General features: G+C 40.1%; 1 protein-coding gene across 1 annotated transcript in view; it reads left to right on the top strand.

Annotated features, from left to right (window-relative positions):
• The window catches only part of slit1.S (slit guidance ligand 1 S homeolog), a 233092-nt gene that overhangs the window by 151376 nt on the left and 64435 nt on the right, over positions 1–17281 (top strand). The window contains 2 exon segments of the mRNA NM_001087109.1: positions 5492–5655; positions 12753–12900. Coding sequence (NP_001080578.1) covers positions 5492–5655; positions 12753–12900 — 312 coding nt within the window.

Raw genomic sequence — 17281 nt, 5'->3', positions numbered from 1 at the left:
AGTGGGTTGGCCGCACTGGAGCAAATGTGTCCACTTTTAGTTAATGAACCATAGTAAATTTGTAGGCCCATTTATTCAACTCAGTTGATGTTATATAGACATCTATCCTCCCTTTAATCATTTACTTTAATACCAGACTGTGCAAAAACCAATAGATTTTTTTTATAGCATTTACATTTGGCATGCAGCAAATCCATGATTTTTCAATTCAAACAAACGTTAAACCTTCCAAGAAAGATTTGGCCATATATTGAACCCAATGCAAACCTTGATTTGCATATTCAAATTCCTTTTAGATGATAAATAAGCATTTGAATGGCAAACTGAATCCTGTATTTGGTGGATGCTGCTCAGGGAGTACTGCAAACGCTGCACTGAAAGTCCCACCTACTAGCCTACACTAAAAATTGGAACGAGGGGTAAAATTTCTAAGGGGGGTCCCAGTTCTGATGCCAATGGTTTAGCCATATGGAAATCCTGCAAAAAGAGCTTGGATCCTGTTGGATTTGGTTCATTAATAGTTCTATGCCTGGTAACTCCCCGTAGCCTATCAGGAGTCCATAGTTAAAATAATGGAGGCAAACACATGGTTGGTTGCAATGAGTAACTCAACAAGGAGAAGACCATTCAAGTCTCATAGTCAACACCAGCGAATCAGGGCCGGGCCAAGGTATTTTGGCACCCTAGGCAAAGGCTTCAATCAGTGCCCCTCCCCCACAGGTCCTGTATTACCATTTCGATCCCTCAGATTGCCCCCAAGACCCCAATCTGTACCTGTGCGAGCATAAGCCAAAACATCCATCATATTGTTACCCCAATCTGTACCTGTGCCAGCGGCAGCTACAAAATCCACAATATTGCCCCCAAATATGTACTTGTGCCAGCAGGAGCCAAAAATCCATCATATTGCCCCCAAATATTTATCTGTGCCATCAGCAGCCAAAAATCCATCATATTTGCTCCTAATCATCTGTTTACCTGTGCCAGCAGCAGCCAAGAGGGAGGTGGGGAGTGGCCCCAGTATGAATCACGGGCAAGAGGGGGTTGGAACAGGTGGTTTTTAAAATTGAAAATCTATTAAAGGCCAAGCAAACCAGGGTTTAAAAAAAAAGTGCACCCACATGATTGCGCCCTAGGCAGGCGCCTACTCTGCCTACCCCTAGTTCCGGCCCTGCAGCCAATTAGCATTTAGTATATTTTCCATATCTGCTGCAGATAGAATACTAAAAGCAAACATACGACCAAGTAGAAACTTCACTATATCCCCCAATTACATAAAGTGCACAGGTCTGTTAATCAGCTGGCTTCTGCTACACTGTTTTAAAGTTCGGGACCACCAGTGCAGAAAAAAAGGGGGACAGCAGATACTGCTTTCAATAGCATTTATATTAACAAATAACCTTAGAACTATTATAAACCATCGTGTACATTGGAAATTACATTTTCTTTCACTAGGCAAAATTTATTGTTTGGGTTTGCATCTCATTTGCATGCAAGAGCCAAGAATAAAAAGCATATAAGGGATAAACATTGAATATAGCACTGAATAACCCCCTTTCTTTGCAACATCATTATGCTTAATCGGAGCTGGAAACTACATTGTTGGACACAGCGAGTGCAGTAAGTGGAATTTGATGGAGTTCCTCACATAACAATCAGAGTTATTATAATCCCATTTTATTCCCAGTGCTTTGTGTCGTTTCCCCCCTGCCTTCTGTATCATTGAACTTTGCAGTCTCTGACCCATGCCAGCTAATTCACTTGATCCATGGCGGCTTTAAAAAAGTTAATTAGGATCTCTCTGGCAATAAATAGAAACAATTGCAAATTAAAAAAAAAAAAAAACAGCTATTCCATAGATTATTCAAAGACTGAATGTGTAATCCTTTGAGAGGCGAATGCAGCCGTCACGCATGACTAGGCACGAGCCATAAAGAAATAAAGAGAAAAACACATGGAAGACAAGTGCATATTAACTCTCACGCCTGTAATCAGAGCTATTGCCTAATCCTGCATTGACCGGCTAATGTATGACTTGTAATGGGATTATTATTATCCCCAGGAATAAATTGATCTCCTCCATATTTACATGTTGATAACATACATAAAATAGTTAGTAACTAGATCATAATAAATATGAAAATCAAAGCTCTGCTCAAGCATTATATAAAGGGAATGAGAACTGTACAACAAAGCAGCAGAGGCCTAGGGAAGCATCAGCAGCAGTCAGACCCCACTCTAAACACCAGAGGGCATTTCAATTAGGGGCTCATTTTAGCGTTTACCTTGGAAATAGCAGTGGGCTAAGCAGCCTTATCATTGGTCTTGGTTCTCAGTTTTCAAATTGTTAGCCATTTGGCTTTTTTCAGTTTGAAATGTAAAATGCTGGTTGCTAGGGATAGTGACCCTGGCGACTAGTGCACTTCTAAAGAGACTAAATTTTTAATGTTCCTAATATTCTACTTATCTTTTGCCTTAGGATAGTTTTTTTCTTTATCACATGAAAATCATATTTAATTTAAAAAAAATTAAGTTGAATGGATATTTGTATAAACAGATATGGGACTTTTCCAAATAAGGGATCTTTTTGTTATTTTGATTTTCATACCTTTAGGGCTGTTACACATGTTTTTTTTTTTGTGTGCGTTTAACGCGCGTTAAAATGCAGGTTTAAGCGGGAAAGACCGCATTCGCTAATTGATTCCATTATATTCTGCCAGGCTGTACTCAGGAGTTGCTTTTTCTATTTGCGTTTGAGTGCGTTTGTTTAGACGCAGCATGCTGCATTTTCTTGCACTTGATGTACGTTCAGCTATGAATAGAGGACTGCGTTTGGAATGGGAAAAAACGTGCTTAGCTGCGTCAAATGCCCGTGTGTAAGAGCCCTTAGTCTACTAAAAAATCCTTTAAACATGAATTGTACCTAAAAGGATTATTTTGCTTCCAAAAAGCATTAATTATATCTTAGTTTGGATCAAGTACAGGTACTGTTTTATTATTAAAGAGAAAAAGGAAATCATTTTTCCTTTTTGAAACTTTCTGGATAAAGGGGTTCCGGATAACAGACCCCATACCTGATACACACTTGATAAAGGGTTGTTATACCCAAAACATGTTGTGTCAATAAATGCACATTGCAGTTATTCAGCCTTTGGCCGTATCCTTTCCTATATACAATATTGAAGTTGCACATACGTTTGGACGGGACGTGGAAAGGTGGCCTTGCTGAATGGTAACTGTTGGGTTATGTAATAGATATTGTTGAGGATCCCATACCTGTATGTTGGTGTCTGAAGCAATGGAACAATCACTTTGACAATGTAACTGAATAGAAAAGTCCTAAACTTTAGCTATTCCAAAAAGGCCTATTATAATTAAACTAAATAGTTTGGGGCAAATTTACTTACCTCCGAAGTTGCACCAGCATTGACTTCGCCGCACTTCGACAGGCGTAGATACGCCAGGGTTGCGCAAATTCACAAAGATCCGAAGTTGCGCACAAGTTACCTACAGGGTCGGACTGGGGGGCCCAGGGCCCACTGGGACTAATGTCCAGGGCCCCCCACTGACCTCCCGCCCCCTTACTATGATGCACCGAGCGCGCATGAATGAAGCTGCCGCTTGGAGCTCCTGCGTGAAGGCGCCGCGGCGCTCGGCACTCCTAAAACAATAGGTGCCGCGCGCGCCTGCAAAAAAAATATTTTTTCCTGAATCTGATCTGGAGAGGGAACTGGCCCGGTGGGGTCCATTAAGGGTTGGGGCCCACCGGGTTTTTTCCCAGTGTCCCACCGGGCCCGTCCGACACTGGTTACCGATCGTTTGTGAAGTTGCACTAGCGATGTTACGATCAGCGTTTCGAAGTTATGATAGCGATTGTAAATTTGCATACGGCATGCAGTTAAAGTACAATGACTGTATATGCAGCAGAAAACACATTACACTACACAAGGCCAGGGAACCTTAATAAATGTATTCTAATGCCCTATACATTTGCCCACAGTATAGTTTAGGTGCCATATGTTATCAAATGTAGGGGGGAAGGAGGGTACCCTAAAAAAAAAATTACGAGCTTTTTCAGCCTATCACCCTTAAAAAAGTAAAAGACGCCAGCGTTTTTTGGGACTTAGAAAAAATGTAAACTTTTTTTTAACCAAGTCCTATCTACTGTATTGCACTTCGCCTGGTCTAATGTGGCGAAGTAAAATCTGGCGCAAGAGGTAACGTTGACGAAAATCCGCAACTTAGTGAATTAGAGTAGTTACGTCCCTTCGCCAGAGCGCAACTTCATCTGGCGTAAGGGTGCGAAGTAGCGCTAGAGTAGGTCACCCATTAGTAAATCGGCAAAGTGGCAAAATGACGTAACGCTGGCGAATTTTAGCCACTTCGCCCTTTAGTAAATTTGCCCCAGTAACTTCTAGCATTCACCCTGGTATCCTCCATATCAGCAAATTGTGAATGGTTTTATAATAAAGGAAATAAATATATATATATATATATATATATATATACCGTAGCTACCCTAGTCAATTTATGGAGCTTGTATTCTGCATACTGAAACCCACCCAGTATAGATTCCATTTCTTGTGCTTGATGGCAAAATTATTCATTCTCATTAGAGGAATTCTGTAAATGCAATTCAATCCCAGTAAAAAAAAAATCCTATTAACTATGGGAAATAGATATGCGGAGATTCCTTCCGTACCTCCTAATAAATCACCTCCCGGGGTTGTATGAATATGTGGCACAATTTTCATGGCAGTTAAATATTTTTACACAGCGGGCACCTTGGCATGAAAATATTCAAACAGTACTTTTAAAAACCAATATAGAAAACTAAAAGTATTTACAGCATGTGGGGTTATTGCACTTGCCTGGAAGATTGTTATGCTTTCACATTCATCAAAGGTTATTCATTCTGGCAACAATCTTGAATCAGCCTGTGTATGTAGCACTGGCTGACAGGTTAAACCTGTCGTTATCTCTTATATTCTACAGGACACAAAGAACTTACAAATTTGTCCCAAATTCATCTGATTGATTCATTGAGAGAGGCATACTAAAATGGTGATTTAATAACTATACACAATAACTAAGGATTTTTGGTGACTGAATAGTTTTGCAAAAAAAATGGAACATACAGAAAGCCTGAATTGTTTTGTCCTGAGCAGTCAAATTTTTGTCTTTGGTTGGAACAATCGTATCCAAATGTAAGGGTGCAAGCAGCCCAAGGGTTAACTGACTTTACAGGCAATGCATAGACAGCGAGAGTCGCTTTAAAGGGAGCTGGCAGAAGCCTGATATTAGCACTCCAAAACTGCCAATATCTCAGAAACCACTAAAAATAGAAAGTGAATGTAATTTGCAAAAGTGCTCAGAGGAGTAACTTTACATTAACTTGTTTCATGGGTTTCAATCCCCTTTAACCAAAATGTGTCTCTGCAAAATATTCCTGTCATTGCTTGACTCTGACTCTTTTGTTTCTCGATTTCAGCCGTCTGCATTCTAATAACTTGTTTTGTGACTGCCATTTGGCCTGGATCTCCCAGTGGCTACGCCAGCGGCCAACCATTGGACTTTTTACACAATGCACTGGGCCGCCTCCGCTTCGAGGCCTCAACGTGGCAGAGATCCAGAAGCACGAGTTCAGCTGCTCAGGTCAGTCTCTTTGCTACAGTGCTGTGCTCTGCGCCAGTGATGCATGAGAATGGCTCACAAATCTCCTGTTCTCAAAACCAGTCCAACAAAGAGCACAAATTGAGACCGTCTGTGCTAATAACTAAGCCATTCTTCCTGGGCATTGACATTCTGAATGGCAGTTGACTGCAAAGGAAGGAACACATTGAGCGTTCAGTAGTCAGAGCCAAGGACAGTGCAAAGCTTCACTTACAAACACCTCTATTATCCACCCCTCCCTGGGACTGCCTTTCTGCTTTCTTTTTCCTTATACAGACAAATAAGGCAGAATGTCATACTTTGATTGTGACAGTCCTTGTTGGCCCACAGCCCATAATATATTAAATTTATCAGCCAAGGGAACGTTTAGGACTTGGATACACTCTGTTAATTGTATTTAGAGATTGGCACAAGAGGTTGATGCAATTTTAAGAAGAGTTTTATTATAGATAGTCTCCTAATGGGCAGGATTTACCTAGAGCACAGGTCTTCAAACTTTTGGCGTTAAGCCCCTGTTACAGTAAAATATTTGTTTGAGCCCTTAATAGACGCTATTCTATAGTTCTAGGGATAACCAAAACAGTAAATAATTAGCTCTTCTGCCTGGACCCCCTCCACTACTTGGAGGCCCTCTAGGGGAGCAAACACAATTGAGAACCACTGGCCTAAAGTATTACACGTGCATGGCCAAGCCACAGCAGTCATTATAATCTCTTACCTGATACCCTGAGCAAGTGCTCCTGTTCTCTCAAAACTGCACCAGGCTGGGGTAATTCTGTAGCAGTCCATTGTTGCCATTTTCTACGGCATGCACAGTTGAGTGGAAGCCAAACTTAGACACAAAAAGCTGGCTTTTTCACCCTACTATACACGTGCCCAGAGAAGAGAAGTTGGAAGTGGAAGAAGATTGTGGTGACTGAGCTTCTACAGAAATACCCCAGGCTGGTGCAGTTTTTTGTTATCAGGAGCACTAGGCTAGGGTATCAGGTAAGTGATATAATCATGGGGGGGTTTGTTTTCCTGGAAGGAGCCTTTTTTCTGTAGTAGTCCTTCATGTGAGAACACGCACCATGTCCCTTAGCCTTTCAAACCCCTTCATTGGAGAAGAAAATTTCATATGATAATAACTAGAGGTGTTACTATAGAGAAAGGTGACACCATGCTTGGAACTGATGAGGTATGTTTGGGCAGAGGGCACTAACTAGTATGTAGTGATAGGCGAATCTGACCTGTTTCGGCCTCACCAAAAAAATTGCCAAATGCATTGATGTTTATGGACAACAACTTTTTTTTTGACCCATAACAATTTTTTCACCCATTGGAGTCTAAGGGGTATATTTATCAAATAGTGAAGTTAAAACATTATGGGGCAGATTCACTAACTTCGAGTGAAGGATTCGAATGAAAAAAATTCGAATTTCGAAGTATTTTTTGGGTACTTCGACCATCGAATTGGTTAAATTCGTTCAAATTCGAACGAAATCGAACGAATCGAAGTAAAAATCGTTCGACTATTCGACCATTCGATAGTCGAAGTACTTTCCCTTTAAAAAAAACTTCGACCCCCTACTTCGGCAGATAAAACCTACCGAAGTCAATGTTAGTCTATGGGGAAGGTCCCCATAGGTTTGCTAACCTTTTTTGATCGAAGGATTTTCCTTCGATCGTTGGATTAAAATCGTTCGAATCGTTCGATTCGAAGGATTTAATCGTTCGATCGAACGAAAAATCCTTCGATCGATCGATCGCAGGATTAGCGCTAAATCCTTCGACTTCGATATTCGAAGTCGAAGGATTTCAATTCGAGGGTCGAATTTCGAAGTATTTTTAACTTCGAAATTCGACCCTTAATGAATCTGCCCCTAAGTCATACAGCAAACCAATTTTATAGGTATGGTAAGAAATCTGGGAAATTATTGGCATACATAGCAAAAAAACAACTTAGAACCACATATATACAAAAACTTAAAACGGTTGAAGGATGGACGCGAGACCCTAAACAAATCAGACACATACTAACCGAACATTTTAAAAAACGATACGAAGCACCGGCAGACGATTCAAACGAAGATCTTACATTTTTGCAGGAAGCTAACCTCACAAAGTTGTCAGTCCAGGATCATGAAATCCTTGATGCACCTATAACAGAAAAAGAAATTTCAGATACAATTCGACAATTAAAAAATGGGAAAACACCAGGACCAGAAAATCTCACAGCAGAATTCTATAAACTACTACGAACAGATATAACACCACTTCTAAACACCGATACATTACAGGGAAACTCTCTCTGGCATGAGGCAAATGTGGCTAGAATCATATTAATCCCCAAGGAAGGCAGAGACCAGACAGATCCGAAATCATATAGACCAATTTCACTTTTAAATCAGGACTTAAAAATTTTAAATAAAATAATGGCAGATAGACTACAACAAATATTATCCTCAATACTCACCGAGAACCAGGTAGACTTTCTTAAAGGGATACTGTCATGGGAAAAAATCAGTAAAGCAAACATATTTTTTATATTCAATTTTGAAATCTGACATGGGGCTAGACATATTGTCAATTTCCCAGCTGCCCCAAGTCATGTGACTTGTGCTCTGATAAACTTCAATCACTCTTTACTGCTGTACTTCAAGTTGAAGTGATATCACCCCCCCTCCCTTTCCCCCCCAGCAGCCAAACAAAAGAACAATGGGAAAGTAACCAGATAGCAGCTCCCTAACACAAGATAACAGCTGCCTGGTAGATCTAACTGAGACACATTCAGTTACATTGAGAAGGAAAAACAGCAGCCTGCCAGAAAGCATTTCTCTCCTAAAGTGCAGGCACAAGTCACATGACCAGGGGCAGCTGGGAAATTGACAAAATGTCTAGCCCCATGTCAGATTTCACAATTGAATATAAAAAAATCTGTTTGCTCTTTTGAGAACTGGCAGTGGCGTAACTAGTTGTTACTGGGCCCCATAGCAAATTCAATTTAGGGCCCCAAAATATTTATAAGTTGGCCTATTTTACCAAGATATATTAAAATTGCTAATTAATTAGGGTCTCACTGGGCCCCCTACACTCCTGGGCCCCCCTGCAACCGCAGGGTCTGCTTCATCTATAGTTCCGCCCCTGAGAACTGGATTCAGTGCAGAATTCTGCTGGAGTAGCACTATTAACTGATGCGTTTTGAAAAAAACATGTTTTCCGATGACAGGATCCCTTTAAACATCGCCATCCAGTCCGAGCCCTCCGACACGATCTTACAGCAATATATATTAGTAACCTGGAAAAAAAGAAACACAGAATGTTAGTAAACCTAGATGCAGACAAAGCATTTGACAGAATAACACGTATACATTTACGTTGGTTACTTAAATTCCAACACTTTGGCATACACATGCTAAATTCTGTAGGACGCTTTCTAAGCAACAGCTGTTGTGGCTGATATAGTAATATCAAATCAAAGAAGAACTAACCTTGGGGCACTCTCAAATCAAACAGTCAAAGAGATTTTTTTAATGAAGTCAACATTTCACTGGTACAAAGAACTCCTTCATCAGGACAACTCATGATCTTATTGGGTATTTGATTTGTAAGTGCCCCGAGGTCTCCTCTTTTTTTTTTTATTATTATGAGTTGCTGCTGATGAACTCAACCGCATGCAGAAGCGATGTGAAGACACTATTTAAAGTAGCAAATGAAATATGGGACAGGTAATTGGTTAAGAAGTCCAGAGGGGTTGTTGCTTCTGTTATGTGGGAAAAATATGTCTTTGTAGTTGTAAGCTGTCCTCTGCATGAGAGTCAGAGTGATCAACTAAAAAACCAGTTCCAAGCCTCAGTGGGTTCTTCGCCCTATCCATTATACCCATAGAGGTAGATGCTTGAAGCTGGAATATACATAAATGATACCTAATGAGCACTCCTATATGATTGTTACTAATTGGTTTCATTCCTTTAAAAGGATTCTGTCATGATTTTTATGGTGTAGTTTTTATTTCTAAATTACACTGTTTACACTGAAAATAATTCACTCTACAATAAAAAAAATGTCATTCCTGAACCAACAAGTGTATTTTTTCTTAGTTGTAATATTGGTGTGTAGGCACCATCTCAGGTGAGTTTGCCTGGCCATGTGCTTTTAGAAAGAGCCAGCACTTTAGGATGGAACTGCTTTCTGGCAGGCTGTTGTTTCTCCTACTCAATGTAAATGAATGTGTCTCAGTGGGACCTGGATTTTACTATAAAGTGCTGTTCTTAGATCTACCAGGCAGCTGTTATCTTGTGTTAGGGAGCTGCTATCTGGTTACCTTCCCATTGTTCTGTTGTTACGTTGCTGGGGGGAAGGGAGGGGGGTGATATCACTCCAACTTGCAGTACAGCAGTAAAGAGTGACTGAAGTTTATCAGAGAACAAGTCACATGACTGGGGTCAGCTTGGAAACTGACAATATGCCAGATTTCAAAATTAAATACAAAAAAATTTGTTTGCGTCTTTGAGAAAAAAATTTCAGTGCAGAATTCTGCTGGAGCAGCACTATTAACTGAGGCGTTTTGAAAAAAAATAAAATTCCCATAATAGTATCCCTTTACGATGCCATATGTACTTGTTATACATCCAAGGGCCATGTGACCAAGTGAGCTTTGACTGCAAGCCCATCTGGAGCATAAGCCAGAAGTGTAGTGTAAGTACTGTAGTGCAGGAGGTCTGGGGCAGTGCTGGACAACTTGCCTTTCAGATGTGCAACTACAACTTCCAGAACCCTAAAACCTTTAGGCTGTTGCTAGGATGTAGAATTGTAGCACATGTTGGCCATAGGTTGGACATCCTTATTGTGACTTTTATGTACTGTATACCATGGCAAAGGTACAAACAAGTAGGTACTTTTGCCATTGACATTTTTAGACCAGGGGGATCCATTTAGGTTGGCCCCTCTGTTCCTGCTTTAAGATTGGTGCCAGTGCCAGGCAGCTCATCTGCAATAATAATCCAAGCTGTGTTAGATTCTATTTTATTCACAGAGCTGCTTCTCATTCTAAGTGCAGGATCATTCGTCACTTGTAAATGGATTTTGCTATTCAGAATTCCAGTGATGCAAAATCATTTTCCCTAACAGTATTATCTGCAATTGAAAATCCCACTGAAGGCTCTTTCTTCCTACATGAAATGTTCTTCTCCTGTATTAAATGTTCTATCTGCACAATAAAAATGGGGTTTGGTGATTACTGCATTTTCATTTTGTGGCTGAATTATGGAAATGCTGCTTTTCACTTAAGGGTGCACAAGGCAGAACTGCTGGAAAGGAGACAATAAAGTGTGTGTGTTTGAGCATAGCAAGAATTAAGTTAAAGGTATACTGTCATGGGAAAGCATGTTTTTTTTTTAAAGCATCCGTTAATAGTGCTGCTCCAGGAGAATTCTGCGCTGAAATCCGTTTCTAAAAAGAGCAAACAGATTTTTTTTTAATATTGAATTTTGAAATCTGACATGGGACTAGACATATTGTCAGTTTCCCAGCTGCCCCAGTCATGTGACTTGTGCTTGCACTTTAGGATGGAACTACTTTCTGGCAGGCTGTTATTTCTCCTACTTAATGTGTTATGATTTGGGTAGCCGAGGATGAGTAGAGTATAACTAAGCTTTATTAGCAGAGTCAGACAGCCATTACACAACAGTAACTTTAACTTTTAAGCTAAACTGTATGCAACTGTGACATCTACCGGCCATTTGCATGAACACCACATATTCCCCCTATAGTAGGAAAGCATTTTGACAACTATAATAAACAGCAAAATTAAACAGTATGCATTTTAAAGCAATAATATAAATTATTCACATGACATAGTCCTGGGACCATGCAGGTAGTTTTCTGATTCTCTCAGTATGCTTTATAGGTTCACTTTCTTCAGGCCTATTGCAGCTGACATCAGGAGTAGGGAAAATGTCCTTCATCCAATGAAGCTTCTCCAAAGTCATATCTAACAGGAGCAAGACAACTTGCATTCCATATGCGTCCATCAGACAGTTCATATGTGTATGGTCCTCGCTGGTGTCTCACTTCAAGTGGTGTAGTAAATTTAGATTGTCCTTGTTTCAGTATTCCTGGTTTCTTAATTCTGACTAAAGATCCAGGCTGAAAGTGTACTTCTCTGGCACCACGTCGGTATAAGCCTTGCATTTGGCTTGTTGAAGTTTCACAATGTCAGCAGTGTATGATTTTGTAGGCACAGTATTTTGTGGAAGTTTGATGTCTGCAACATGTAACTTAGTGCTCATCTGTCTGCCATTTAATAATTCAGCAGGAGATGATTGGGTTGTTGCATGGCACGTTGCTCTGTAGTTATGTAGGAAGTCTGTTGAAAATACTTTCCAAGATTTCCCAGTAAGATTTGCTGTCTATAGTGCTTCTTTCAGACTTCTGTTGAATCGCTCGATTTCTCCATTTGCTTGTGGGTAATACACTGCAGATTTCCTATGCACAATATTTCTCTCTCTCAGAAAGGATTCAAACGCATATGAGACAAACTGCGGTCCATTGTCTGATATTAACTCCTTTGGATTACCTTCTCTGCTGAAGACTGTAGAAAGAAATGTTATCACTGTAGCTGATGTTATATGAGAAACAAATGCAATTTCTGTCCATTTACTGTAATAGTCCATCAAGGTTATAGCAAATCTGCATTCTATAGGAGCATCTGTAAAAGGACCCAAATTATCAATAGCAAGTTTTTCCCATGCTGAATCAGAAAATGGTACTGGTTTTATTTAGGTGGACTTTTCTAATAATTACTTAGTTTTAACCTTTCCTTCTCCTTTAAGCAAAATTAGTATTTTTAGGCTTACAGCCATCTGAATTCTGCTACACAGGGCCATTTAACTACTTATCTGATCATCTAAAAATTGTAGAAACAGCAGTACTATGAATTGGGGCTGCATAGCTGACTTTGCCCCACGAAAATAAGGGACAAGCTAAATTTGCAATGTGCCTGACCCAAGTACTGAGCATCCCAGTTTATGAATGAAGCCCGGCGTTTAGTTTGTAACTGTTTCTTTTTGTTTGCCCTAAACCCTCTCTTATTGTTACAGGTCAATCTGATCCATCCACTTCCCAGATCTGCAGCCTCTCCATTGGGTCCTGTCCAGCAATGTGCACCTGCAGTAATGGCATTATAGACTGTCGGGGGAAAGGCCTCACAGCAATACCTGCAAATCTCCCCGAAACCATGATGGAAATGTAAGTACTGTTTTCAGGCAATAAGACCTCCCTATTAGGGTATTTGTGATTTTGATTACCAAGTGAGATGTGAGGTGTACCCTGGAGATTTTTAGATGTGCAGTCTTTAATGGAAATTTAATTAATTCACAATGACAAATTTGCGAATAAAAATTGCATGTCGCAGTGTAACATTCATTAGGCTTTTATTACATTGCGAATCTTAATTTCTCATTGCAAACCTTTAATACCTGCTTGAAGGTGGCGTAACCTTTTAGAGCAAACATAACATTTTCATTAAGAAGTTTTATTACATACACTGCACAAACGATGCAATTCGCTATCAGTATCCTACTGTCGTGTGTTGTTTGCTTTGTGAACATTTATTCGCATTTCAACAGTGTTGGATTTATTAGGGGGGCGCCCCGAGGAGTACTGTTGGGGGGGTGGTGGAAAACAAGGGGGCACAGGACCAGTGCCGGGCCAAGTGCCCTAGGCAACCCGGCCCCTCCTTGTGCACACACGTGAACGTGCGGGTGATCTGAAGAAGCACATGCATGTGAACGGGTGTGCGCACGCAATGGGAAGCGTGCATGCGAGTAAAAGCGTACACTGAATGTTTCCTGCAGTTGGGGGGACACAATGGTCCATACTAGGGGTAGGTGCCAGAAGAGGTACGTGCCTGGCACCCCTCTACCTTTGCACCCTAGGCCAAGGCCGGGCCAAGGTATTTTGGCACCCTAGGCAAGAGCTTCAATCAGTGCCTGCCCGTTCCTACATTTCCATTTCCCACCTTAAAATTCATATTGTCCCCTGTGCCAGCAGCCATTGTGTTGCCTCGTGTAACTGTGCCAACACCTATCATATTGCCCCGATTTGTACCTGTGCCAACGGCAGTAAATCCCTTAGATTGCTCCCAAGTCCCCAATCTGTACCTGTGCCAGCATAAGCCAAAACATCCATCATATTGCCCCTAATTTGTACCTGTGCCAGCAGGAGCCAAAAATCCATCATATTGCTCCAAACATCTGTGTACCTGAGCCAGCAACAGCCAATCCCTCATATTGCCCCCAATCTGTACCTGTGCCAGCAGCAGCCAAAAATCCACAATATTGCCCCCAAATATGTACAAGTGCCAGCAGGAGCCAAAAATCCATCATAATGGCCTCAAATACTGTATGTATCTGTGCCAGCAACAGCCAAAAATCCATCATATTGCCCCATATCATCTGTTTACCTGTGCCAGCAGCAGCCAAGATATTGCCCACAAATATGTACCTGTGCCAGCAGCTCCCAAGAAGTGCTTCTGCCCATAGTATGAATCATGAGCAAGAACAGGCAGTTTATAAAATTGAAAAACTATTAAAGGTCAATCAAACCAAAACATTCCCCTTAAAATTGCGCCCCCCCATGATGGCGCCCTAGGCAGACGCCTACTCTGCCTACCCCTAGTTCTGGCCCTGCTTGGGACGCAGAGCCTGCTTCCTTTAAGTTATACAAATCTCGTCTCTGCAGCCGCTCTCCTTATTCAGAGCCGGTGGGGAGCATCATCAACCAGCGAAGGGGGGGGGACAGGCAGGTGGGCAGGTATTGGGGGTGGAGCAAGAGCGACTGTGCTCACCGGGCCCCTCTTAAGACTTTTTTGATGGGGGGAGCAGTGGCAAGTTGTTATGCTGCTGATCACTACTTAGAATAATGTTTTCTTCTTTTAGGCAAATGTTTTTTTGGCTTGACTTGCCCTTTAAAATACACCTATCATGCAGCTGGTTCTTGGGGAGAATGAGGGAAAGGGAGTGAAAGTACATTATTTATATTTGCTGAAATTAGACCCTGATTTAAAACAACAGTCATCAACAATAAATCGTGATTATTTTATATATCAAACAAATGTTCTTCATATATCCCGCTGTCAGTGCCCCGCGCTGCTTGCCCTCTGCTGCCCTTTCCCCTGTTCTGAACTCTTTTTTTGTTTTAATGTTCCTTATATGAAAGGTACCGCTTCCATGCTATCTGTTTAGTTGACCATCTTATTATCACCCCTGTATCCATAGTAACAGCCTTTTCCTTTATAGATCTAAGCCTTTTCTTTTGTATGTAGGAAGAGTTTCTGCACTAATGATACACTGGCAGAGAAAAGAGTTGCTGGATGAACACTGGAAGCCAATAGTTTGCTTAAGGTTGCCTGTGCCTGATACTTTATTGCAGATATTAAACTCGACTGACAAGGAAAAGGGGCTTATTTTGCCTTTAAGCGTAGTTTAAACTGTGTTATTAAAGTTCTTCAAAACACTTCCACCCACAGTGCATTAAGTTTTTAACTCAAGCACTCTGGTTTGTGATGTTACACAAGAGCCGCAGGTAAAAGCACTTAAATATGTCAGTAAGTGAGCCTGATTCCCTCCCGTTACATCTGCTTTGCTCTTCTCAGAATGTTTATGCCGAAAGCATTTCGGAGCATCTTTTATGTATGCGCCTTCTTCTTACCCTCACCGAGAGGAGGAATAGGACTTAACCTCTTTGGGAGAGGTTAATGAGAAGCATTAGGACTGTGCGGGGAAATCATATTCCCTTCTAGCTAGTTGACATGGATATTTTGGTGCCTAATGTGCAGTAATGCATAGCAAATTAAAAGCACAGGGAAAATAAAGCAATTATAAACTGAGTACAAATGCATGCTCTTATTTGCCTTTATTTCGTTGGAGTGCAGTCACTTTATTTGTATTTTTTTCTGCTTCATTAAAGATATTAAAGGGAAATACCTTATGAGTTTTAAGGGTTTACTACATTTCCCCGTAAATGGACTTTAAAATTGAGTTCATTGTGTGTACAGAATATTTCTTCTGTGGCTGTTTGTATCTGCCCTTAATTAGTACATTTAGTTCATATGCCAATAATACATGGCCTGATATTCTGGATAGTATTTCATATTTGTTTTCATAATATAACAAGGCTCTGTAGCATTATACAGGTATGGGGCCTGTTATCCACAATTCTCGGGACCTGGGTTTTTTTTTTCATAATTTGGATCTTCATACCTAAAGTCTACTAGAAAATCATGTAAACTTTCAATACCCCCAATAGGCTGGTTTTGCTTCTGGAGAGGATTAATTATATCTTAGTTTAGATCAAGTACAAGGTATTGTTTTATTACTACAAAGAAAAAGGAAATCAGTTTTAAATACGTGGAATATTAGGATAAAATGAAGTCAGTGGGTGACATCCTTTTCGTAATTCTGAGCTTTCTGGATAATGGGTTTGCAGATAACGGATCCCATGCATGTACTTTCTGGTAGCATGTCCTGTGTGCTGGTCAGTATCTACCATTGAATGTTTCCTACCTACAGCCAAGCCAAGTGGAAAATAGTGAAGGCTGCCATATAACATATACACGTATCCTTATACTACTTATTAAAAACTGGGTAATTTTTATGTTAAACCCACTTCTGCCCTGACTTTACCTAATTGCAATCAACCGACCCTGTATCTGGATAAACCCCACTCCATTTCTGCTACTCCCATACATTTTATTGCCTGCAAAATCAGGACTATGCATATGTTAGCATAGTATCACAATATTACACAATAGACTTTCATCTATCTATCTATCTATCTATCTATCTATTTGTCTATATCTATATATTTCTATCTATCTATCTATTATCTATCTATCTATCTATCTATCTATCTATTTGTCTATATCTATATATTTCTATCTATTATTTATCCATCTATCTATCTATCTATCTATCTATCTATCTATCTATCTATCTATATATCTCTATCTATCTATGTATCTATCTATGTATCTATCTATGTATCTATGTATCTATGTATCTATGTATCTATGTATCTATGTATCTATCTATCTATCTATCTATCTATCTATCTATCTATCTATCTATCTATCTATCATCTATCTATCATCTCTCTCTCTCTCTCTCTCTCTCTCTCTCTCTCTCTCTCTCTCTCTCTCTCTATCATCTATATGTCTCTATCTATCTATCTATCTATCTATCTATCTATCTATCTATCTATCTATCTATCTATTATCTATCTATCTATTTGTCTATATCTATATATTTCTATCTATTATCTATCTATCTATCTATCTATCTATCTATCATCTATCTATCTATCTATCTATCTATCATCTCTCTCTCATCTCTCTCTCTCTCTCTCTCTCTCTCTCTCTCTCTCTCTCTCTCTCTCTCTCATCTATATGTCTCTATCTATCTATCTATCTCTCTCTTTCGCTCTCTCTATCTATCCACATGCACACACACATATCTTGTGACACTATTTACCCCTTTTCATGGGACTTGGAGAAAAATAATATGTTCTTGTGAAAGTGTAAATTGCAGAACAGCACACAGAAAATAACAAATAGACTTTAGAAAAATGT

The sequence above is a fragment of the Xenopus laevis genome, chromosome 7S (genome assembly GCF_017654675.1).
Source record: "Xenopus laevis strain J_2021 chromosome 7S, Xenopus_laevis_v10.1, whole genome shotgun sequence".
Lineage (NCBI taxonomy): Eukaryota > Metazoa > Chordata > Amphibia > Anura > Pipidae > Xenopus > Xenopus laevis.
This window is presented reverse-complemented; position numbering and strand designations above follow the sequence as displayed.